This window comes from Ursus maritimus, unplaced genomic scaffold (genome assembly GCF_017311325.1).
Source record: "Ursus maritimus isolate PB19 unplaced genomic scaffold, ASM1731132v1 scaffold_9, whole genome shotgun sequence".
Classification (NCBI taxonomy): Eukaryota; Metazoa; Chordata; class Mammalia; order Carnivora; family Ursidae; genus Ursus; species Ursus maritimus.
In genome coordinates, this window is record NW_024427107.1 from 79886221 (window position 1) to 79896115 (window position 9895).

The 9895-nt window shown below is 64.6% G+C and overlaps 1 protein-coding gene across 1 annotated transcript; it reads right to left on the minus strand.

The window, feature by feature from the left end:
- Positions 1-231: 231 nt before the first annotated feature.
- EPPK1 (epiplakin 1) lies at positions 232-9816 on the minus strand. Its single transcript, XM_040626010.1, is given in 3 exon segments — positions 232-1947; positions 2018-2190; positions 2193-9816. Coding segments are annotated over 3 exon segments (8859 nt in total). The 3' UTR covers positions 232-885.
- Between the last annotated feature and the right edge of the window lie 79 nt (positions 9817-9895).

Here is a 9895-nt window from a genome sequence, read left to right on the forward strand (position 1 = left end):
ATTTATTTCTTCGACAGAGATAGAGACAGCCAGCGAGAGAGGGAACACAAGCAGGGGGAGTGGGAGAGGAAGAAGCAGGCTCCCAGCGGAGGAGCCTGATGTGGGGCTCGATCCCATCACGCCGGGATCACGCCCTGAGCCGAAGGCAGACGCTCAACCGCTGTGCCACCCAGGCGCCCCCCATTGTTTACTTTCTTATCTCTACATTCAAAACATCTGAACATTCAAAAATCTGGAAAGAAGAGAACTTTTTTTATAAACACATAAAAACATTTCTCTGTAAACTATGAAGGACGAAGCTCGAAAACACGCCAGTCAACAACCCACGAGACACGACGTAACAGACAACGCAGAGAGACACGTTCAGACCGAGCCCTCACTGCGCAGAGTGCAGAGCACGGCCACCAGGAGCCTCCAAAGAGCCGCGGACCACTGACTGATGGGAAATGAGTTAGCCACAAGCGGGAGAATATCTTAGAAATGTGTGGGAATGCATTTAATGAAAATAGGAAAACAACAATTGGATGTATACGCTACAGTGAAATAAGCCAAAAAACCTGGAAAAAAAAGGAAAGACGTCTTAAATCTATGCAACAGAAGTCAACCAATATCCACCACGGAGATACACACAGATGATAATTTCACCAGTAAAAATTCCACGTCATATACATATGAATGTCATGGAGGCGCACATACACATCTTTCCACAACTTGGGAAACATGGTGACACTGGAAGGAAAAGGGAAATTATTGGACTGTCAGGAGATTTACATATAAAAAAAGGGGCAGTGAATAAACACACACACGGAATGTTTCGCGATTGCTGAAATACTGCAGTATGCTTTAAAACAAACCCAAAGTGACAATAGGAGAGACCATGCTACCTCAATGGACAGGAAGAAGTAAGAGGCCGGTCTCTGGGTCTACAGTAGCTCTCTGCAGGAGCTCCATGTAAGTGAGGTTCTCGTGCGTGTTGGGGTCGAAGAAGCCCTTGGTGTCGTCGCTCGGGTCCGCCAGGACGCAGCTCATCTCCTCGTCGAAGTAGCCGCGCTGGTAGGCCACGTCCACGGGCACGCGGTGGCTGTGCACCGGGTCGATGATGCCGCCCGTGGCGATCTGGGCCTCCAGCAGGCGGATGCCGTGGTCGCGGACGATGAGGTCCTTCTTCATGGCCTGGAACAGGGAGATCTGCTCCCCGGTGTAGGGGTCGGTGTAGCCGGTGACGGCGCGCTCCGCCGACAGCAGCTTCTCCTGGATCTCGCCGCCCACCACGCCCGCGGCCACCGCCTCCTCCACGGACAGCCTCTGGTTGCGCACGGGGTCGATGACGAAGCCGGTGGCCGCCTGCGCCTCCAGCAGCACCAGGGCCGTGCCGGGCCGCAGGACGCCCTTCCACATGGCCTGGTAGATGCTCATCTTCTCCTGCCGCCCGGGCTCGTCCTTGGCGGGCACCAGCACGCCCGCGATGCAGCTCGTGCCCTGCAGGTAGCGCTTGACCGAGTCCATCTCCGTCACCTCCTGCAGGGTCTTGGTGCCCTGGGCCAGGTCCCGCAGGGTCTCGGGGCCCAGGATCCCGGACGTGTGCAGCTCGGAGGCGGACACCTGGCGCCTCAGGCCCCGGAAGGACACCTTGCTCAGCCGCTCCTCCGCCTCCTCGATGGCCCGGGTGAGGACGGCGACCAGGGCGGGCACGGCCAGGGCGCCGGCCGCGTGCTGGGCCAGGAGCTCGTCCCGGCGGGCCCGGCTCAGGTAGGACGAGAAGAGGACCTCCCACACGGAGGGCCGCTGCCCCCGGAACTGCCCGGCGTGCACCTCCATGGTGGCCGCACGCAGGGCCTGCTCCTGGGGGCCGCCGGCAGCGGCGGGCTCGGCGCCGCCCTCGTCCCCGCCCTCGCCCCCGCCCTCGCCCTCGCCCTCGCCCTCGCCCCCGCCCGCCTCGCCCTCGCCCTCGCCCTCGCCCCCACCCTCGGCCTGGCCCCCGGCCTGGCCGGGGAGGGCCCAGCTCGCGCCGTCGAGCCCCGCGCCCGGCTGGCCGGGCCTCCTGCGGGCCGCGGGCGGCGCCCCGCTGCACGCGCTCGGTCCCGCCGGCCGCCTCCGCCTCCTCGATGATGGTGGTCAGCCTGCGGGTCAGCGCCGGCAAGCCCAGCGTCCCCGAGCCGAAGCCGGCCAGCAGCTGCTCCCGCGTGGGCAGCTCACGTAGCCGGAGGCCAGCACGTCCCACACGGGCACCGCCGGCCCCCGCAGGCGGCCCACCTTGACCTCCATGGTGGCGGCACGCAGGGCCCCGCGGGGGTCCGGGGGGGCCGGGCGCGGGCTCCCGTCGTCGGCGCGGGCCAGCTGCGAGGTCAGGGCGGCGCCCACCTCCTGCACGGTCAGCGCGCCCGCCCGGTACCTGCCCAGCAGGTCCTGCCGCAGGCCCTCGGGCACCTCGCGGTAGAACAGGAGCTCCCAGACGGAGACGCTCTGGCCCTGGAGGACGCCGGGGCCCGGCGCCACGCGGGCCTCACGCAGGGCGCCGCGCAGCTCCTCGCTCAGCTGGTGCACGGCGGAGCCCCGGCCGGCCAGCTGCAGCATGTAGAGCCCCGTCTCGGGGTCGAGCACGCAACGGCGCAGCAGCTGCACGTAGGTGAGGTTCTCGTGCGTGTTGGGGTCGAAGAAGCCCTTGGTGTCGTCGCTCGGGTCCGCCAGGACGCGGCTCATCTCCTCGTCGAAGTAGCCGCGCTGGTAGGCCACGTCCACGGGCACGCGGTGGCTGTGCACCGGGTCGATGATGCCGCCCGTGGCGATCTGGGCCTCCAGCAGGCGGATGCCGTGGTCGCGGACGATGAGGTCCTTCTTCATGGCCTGGAACAGGGAGATCTGCTCCCCGGTGTAGGGGTCGGTGTAGCCGGTGACGGCGCGCTCCGCCGACAGCAGCTTCTCCTGGATCTCGCCGCCCACCACGCCCGCGGCCACCGCCTCCTCCACGGACAGCCTCTGGTTGCGCACGGGGTCGATGACGAAGCCGGTGGCCGCCTGCGCCTCCAGCAGCACCAGGGCCGTGCCGGGCCGCAGGACGCCCTTCCACATGGCCTGGTAGATGCTCATCTTCTCCTGCCGCCCGGGCTCGTCCTTGGCGGGCACCAGCACGCCCGCGATGCAGCTCGTGCCCTGCAGGTAGCGCTTGACCGAGTCCATCTCCGTCACCTCCTGCAGGGTCTTGGTGCCCTGGGCCAGGTCCTCCAGCACGTCCTTGCTGATGATGTCTGCGTGGAAGAGTTCTGATGCGGTGATTTGTTTTCGGATCCCTGGGAACCATAGTTGTTTCCTGCTTTTTTCCTTTTCCTGTATTATTTGTAAAATAATTTTTACTACCCTCTCCAGTGCCTGTGTCAGGTGTGTTTTGTAGTCGTTCACCAACTGGAGTTTCATCTCCTGGGTCACATACTCAGAGTTGAGCAGCTCCCACACTGATGGCCTCTGGTCCTTGTATATCCCCACTGGGACCTGCACCTGCTCGGCCTCCAGCGCCCTCCTCGTTGCCTCGTCGACATAGGCAGAGGGTTGGCGGTCCCTGACTACCGGGAAGAGAGCCCACCCCGTCCCTGGGTCTTCCTGGCTCCTCTCCTTTAGCTGTTGGTACGTGACCCTCTCCTGAGTGTTTGCATCCACAAACCTTCTGTTCATGTGCTTCTGGTCGGCAATGAGTGGGTACGTGTCCCGGTGCAGACAACCACGTGTGTAAGCCACGTCCAGCGGGAGTCTGTGGTGGCGTACGGGGTCGATGATGCCCCCTGTAGCCACCTGCACCTCCAGCCGTTTCAGTGCATCCCCTCTTTGCACGAACTTTCTCTGCATGGCCTGGAACAGGGAGATCGTGTCTCCCGTGGTTGGGTCTCTGTAGCCTCGGGCAGCCTTCTCAGCATCCAGAAGCATTGCATGCAGCTCCTCACCCACCAGGCCCTCAGCCACGGCCTGCTGCACCGGGAGCTTCTTCCGGCTGCAGGGATCCAGCATGAACCCCGTGGCTGCCTGGGCCTCCAGCAGCTGAGCCGCAAACCCCATAGGGATGAGTCCTTTCCTGCTGGCCTCGTAGAAGCTCATCGCCTCTTGGGTAGAGGATATAGTCACCCCTGCAATGCAGCCACTACCTTCCAAATAGGTCCTCACGTGCGCCAGCCTGCTTAGATCCTGCCCCCCAGATTCCTCCCTGGGCAGGGCATCCAGGGTCCTCTTATCAATGATTCCAGAGTTGAAGAGCTCTGTAGCTGTCACCTCTCCACAGATGCCTGATACCTTTATGCTTTGGTATTGCTTCTCTGTTTCTCCCACTGTAGCAGTGACGATCTCCAACAGCTGCTCTAGGGATAGATTCCGGGCTCTGTACTCCTGGATAAGCTCCCGTTTCCTTTCCTCTGTGAAGTACTGAGAGGACAGCAGGTCCCAGAAGGAGACCGTCTGATTGGCAAACCTCCCCACGTGCATTTTCGTAGTTTGGGACTGCAGAAGTTGCCTTGTGGCTCCATCAATATAAATGTAGGTCTCTCCTTTCTTCACGATCTGTAACATGTAGAGCCCGGTCTCGGGGTCCTCCACGCAGCGCTCCAGCAGCTCCATGTAGGTGAGGTTCTCGTGCGTGTTGGGGTCGAAGAAGCCCTTGGTGTCGTCGCTCGGGTCCGCCAGGACGCGGCTCATCTCCTCATCGAAGTAGCCGCGCTGGTAGGCCACGTCCACGGGCACGCGGTGGCTGTGCACCGGGTCGATGATGCCGCCCGTGGCGATCTGGGCCTCCAGCAGGCGGATGCCGTGGTCGCGGACGATGAGGTCCTTCTTCATGGCCTGGAACAGGGAGATCTGCTCCCCGGTGTAGGGGTCGGTGTAGCCGGTGACGGCGCGCTCCGCCGACAGCAGCTTCTGGTAAGTTTCCCTGCCAAACATCCCTGCCGCAAACGCGTCCTCCACGGTCAGCCTCTGGTTGCGCACGGGGTCGATGAGGAAGCCAGTGGCCGCCTGCGCCTCCAGCAGCACCAGGGCCGTGCCGGGCCGCAGGAGACGCCTCCTCAGGGCCTCAGAGATGCTCATCTTCTCCTTCGTGCCCTGGACCAGGACCCCAGCAATGAAGTTGCCTCCCTCCAGGTACCGCCTCACACTGCTCCTCTCCGTCACCTCCTGCACCGTCCTTCTCCCCTGATTCAGCGCGTCCAGCGTCTCCTTGTCAATCAGCTGGGACCTGAACAAGTCACTGGCCGACACCAGCTTCCGGAGTCCTCTAAAGGAGGCCTGCGAGGGCTGTCTCTCTGAGGCCTCGACCAGGGCGGTAACTGCCTCGGCCACCTGCCGCAGGGCAGTGGCCCTCCCGGACCGGCAGAGTGCCACCAGCTCCCGCCGTTTGTGGATGTCGACGTACTCTGAGTGCAGCAGGTCCCACAGCGACACGCTGAGACCTTTGAACCTCCCAGTGCCAACAGGCACCTTCATGGCCCTCAGGGCCACCACCAGGTGCTCATCCACCTTCAGCACCATGTCCTGGGCGCATGGCAGCAGCCACAGGCCGGTGTCAGCGTCCAGCACGCAGCGCTCCTTCAGCTGGTTGTACGTCACCTTGTCCTGTGTGCCGGGGTCGAAGAAGAACTTGCTGTCCTTGGCTGCTGAGGTTAGCACCTGGCTGACCTGCTCGTCCAGGAGGCCAAGCCTGCAGGCTGCCGCCTCGGGCAGGTGCACCCCGTGGACAGGGTCCACTGCGCCCCCTGTGGCCAACTGCACCTGTAGGAGGGGGAGGCCCTCACTCTGGGGCACCAGCCCCTTCTCCATGGCCTGCCACAGTGAGAGGGAGGCTCCTGAGTAGGGGTCAGGGTACCCGGCCACGGCCCTCTCGACTTGCTGGAGCTGCTCGAGCAGCACCCCAGCCACCAGGCCGGCCTTGACCGCGCCTTCCACGGATAGCCTCCGGTCGGTCAGAGGGTCAATGAGGGAGCCAGACGCCACTTGCGCCTCCAGCAGCCTTTGCCCCAGGCCCTCAGGCAGGAGGCCGTCCCTCATGGCCTGGCTGATGCTGACCTTGGTCCCCGATGGCTGCAACAGCATGCCGGCTACACAGCCCGTACCCCACAGGCAGGCCTTCACGGCGGGCTGGTCAGCAACGTCGGCAGGTGACCGTGTGCCCTGAGCCAACGCCGCCAGTGTCTCCTGGGTGATGATGCCGGCACGCAGCAGCCAGACGGCAGGAACCTCCCCCCTTGGGCCGGGCACCGTGACGCGAGCCTGCGCCAGGAGCTCAGCTTCATGCACCTGCTTCTGCACCGTTTCCTGCAGCTGCTGAGCGGTGGTCTTCCCTGCCCTGAAGTCCTCCAAGAAGTTCCTCCGCTGTTCGTCGGTGAAGTGGCAAGAGTTCAGGAGCCCCCAGAGGGATGTGCCGTCCTCAGCCCCCTCCGTGGCTTGCAGGGTCTCCTGGATCTGCTCGTCAGTGGGGACAGCAGCAGCCTTCTCTGGCAGCGGCAGGAAGTAAAGGCCAGAAGCCTCGTCCCTCAGACACTGCTCCAGGAGCCGGCCATAGCTGGTGTGTCCCTGGCCATCCGGTGTGGGGAAGGTCTTGGACGAGCTGGACAAGGCAAGCTCCATCTCCTGGTCGATGTAGCCACGCCGGGTGGCCACGGGCATGGGGAGGTGGTGGTGGCCTGTGGGGTCAATGACCCCTCCTGTGGCCACCTGGGCATCCAGGAGGCGGGCAGCCTGCTGTACAGGAACAAGGCCCTTCTTCATGGCCTGGAACAGGGATACCCACTTCCCAGAGAAGGGGTCTCTGACGCCAGTGACGGCGTCCTCCGCCTGCCTCAGCCTGCCGTACAGCTCTGGCCCCACCAGCCTCCTGCGCACGGCCTCATCCACTGAGAGGGTCTCCAGACCGTGGGGGTCGATAATGGCTCCAGTGGCCGCTTGAGCCTCCAGCAGGGCTAGCGCCACGCCCGGCCCCAGCAGCTTCTGCTTCATGGCCTCGTAGAGGCTGAGCCGCCGCCTGGAGGGCTGCAGCAGCACGCCGCCCACGGCACCGGAGCCACGCAGGGACGTCTGGACGCTGTCTATGTGGAGGAGGGCCTCGGGGCTCACTGCCCCCTCCAGCACCCGGTCCAGGAGCTCTTGGTCAATGATTCGGTCCTCCCAGAGCTGGTAGGCCGTGACTCGGCCCCGTGGTGCGGGCAGCGGGATGAGCACCCACCTCCCCATCGCTCTGTCCAGTAGCTGTGCCACCTGCTGCAGCGAGAGCCTGTGCTGCCGGTAGTCCCGCAGGACCTGCCTCCGCTGGTCCTCGCCGAAGCATTCGGAGTTGATCAGCTCCCACGCGGAAACCCTCTGTCCCCGGAACCGCCCGTACCTCACAGACAGCAGCAGGCTCTGGAAGGCCTGTCGGGTGGCGCCGTCTACTAGCTGGGGCCGTGAGAGGCTGAGCGGCAGCAGGCGCAGCCCGGTCTCGGGGTCCTCCACGCAGCGCTCCAGCAGCTCCATGTAGGTGAGGTTCTCGTGCGTGTTGGGGTCGAAGAAGCCCTTGGTGTCGTCGCTCGGGTCCGCCAGGACGCGGCTCATCTCCTCGTCGAAGTAGCCGCGCTGGTAGGCCACGTCCACGGGCACGCGGTGGCTGTGCACCGGGTCGATGATGCCGCCCGTGGCGATCTGGGCCTCCAGCAGGCGGATGCCGTGGTCGCGGACGATGAGGTCCTTCTTCATGGCCTGGAACAGGGAGATCTGCTCCCCGGTGTAGGGGTCGGTGTAGCCGGTGATGGCGCGCTCCGCCGACACCAGTTTTGCAAACACATCAGGCCCGATGAGGCCGGCCCTCAGGGCCTCCTCCACAGAGTACCTCCTGTTTTCCTTTGGGTTAAGGAGGAAGCCCGTGGCCACCTGTGCCTCCAGGAGGATGAGGGCTGTGCCGTGCCTGAGAAGCCCCCTCCCACGGGCGTCATAGATACTGAGCCGCTCCTGGGAGCCGGGCAGCAGCACGCCCGCGACGCAGCCTGTGCCCTGCAAGTACCGCTGGACCAAGGCCAGCCTGCCCACCTCCTGGGCTGTGGTCTGTCCTCGTTCCAGCTGCACATACACGTCCTGGTCAATGATCTCTGCTTTCAACAGCTCATCCGGCGTCACGGGCCCCCTCAGCCCGGCAAACGTGGTCCTGGCGGTGGCTGCGGCCTGCTCAAGGGTGGCCCTTAGCACCGCCGCCAGTTCCTCCACCGAGATGGCGCCTTCCCAGTGCTGCTGGGCCAGTGCTGCCCTCTGCTCCGCGGAGACGGGCTCGGAGAAGAGCAGCTCCCAGAGTGACGTGGGCTGGCCCCGGAACTTGCCCACGGAGACGGTGGCCGTGGCCTCACTTAAAGCCTGCCGGGTGCTGTGGTCAATGAATGGGGGTCCCTGTGGCTCCCCTCCGAGGGCCCCGTCTGAGAGAGGAAGGAAGGCCAGCCCTGTCTCTGGGTCGGTGACGCAGCGGGCCATCAGCTGCCCATAGCCAAGGCTCTCCTGTGTGCTGGGGTCCAGGAAGCCAGTGGCCCGAGAGACACACGGCCACGTCTCTTCGTCCAGGCAGCCGGAGCGCAGGGCGGCCTCCAGGGGCAGCCGGAGCCTGCGGGCTGGACACACTAGCCCACCTGTGGCCAGCTGAGCATCCAGGAGTCGCAGTGCCAGAGCCCTGTCCACCAGCTCCTTCTGCATGGCCTGGAAGAGGGGGACTCGCGTGCTGCTGAAGGGGTCATAGTACCCGGTCACCGCCTGCTCTGCCACCAGGAGCTGTCTGTGGAGCTCTGGGCCGAGCAGGCCTGACCCAACGGCCTCCTCCACCGCCAGCCGCTGCCCGGTAGCTGGGTCCACCAGGGTACAGGTGGCAGCCTGAGCCTCCAGCAGCGGGAGCGCAGCACCCATTGGGAGCAGGTGCTCGGTGACGGCCTGGAAGAAGCTCTTCTTGCGGCCAGAGGGCAGCAGGACGACCCCTGCCACGCCGCCCGTGCCCTGCAGGTAGCGCCTCACGTCGGCCCATGCACTCACATCCGACACCGCCAGCTCGCCCTCCTGAAGGCCCCGGGCGGTCTCCCCGTCCAGGACCCCCACCTCCAGCAGCTCTGCCAAGCTCACCGCCCCACCCAGGCTGGGGAAAGTGGTCTTGAGGGGCAGCAGAGCCAGCCCTGTCCTCGGGGCTCTCACGCATCTGCCCAGCAGCCCGCGGTAGGACAGCCACTCTCCTGTGTTGGGGTCCAGGAAGCCAGGGGCACCAGAGCCGGGCTTGCCCTCTGCCAGGCCACGCCACGTCTCCCAGTCCAGGAGGCCCTGCTGGCAGGCCAGCTCTGGGGCCACTCGTGCACCCCGAATGGGATCCACCAGGCCCCCAGTGGCCAGCTGGGCCTCCAGCCAGCTGCACCCCAGTGCTCTATCTATAACCTCCTTCCCGATGGCCTGGAAGAGGGCCAGCTTCCCGCCACCATAGGGATCGGGGTACCCAGTGACTGCCCGCTCCGCAGTCAGCAGCTTTTCCTTTAGCTCCAGGCCTACCAGGCCCTGCTGCACGGCCTCAGACACAGAGAGTAAGTGGCCCTGCGTGGGGTCCACAAGGCCCCCAGTGGCGGCCTGGGCCTCCAGCAGAGCCAGCCCCAGCTCACCGCACAGGAGGCCCTGCTTCATGGCAGTGTAGAGACTCTGGGCCTGGCTGGAGGCCTCCACGTACACCCCAGCGATGCTCTTGGACTGGGGCCCGGAGGGGGTGCTGGTTCCCAGCATGGCCTTCATGGTCTCGGGGATGGCGGTCAGCTCAGTGCTGTTGGTGGCCAGGACATCAAGAGGAGGAGAGGTGTGGCCATCCATCATGCTTGGCCAGTTGTGTAGAATTCACTCACCCAAGATCTGCTGTGTCTGCTCCCTGCAGGGCACACACACAAAGGCT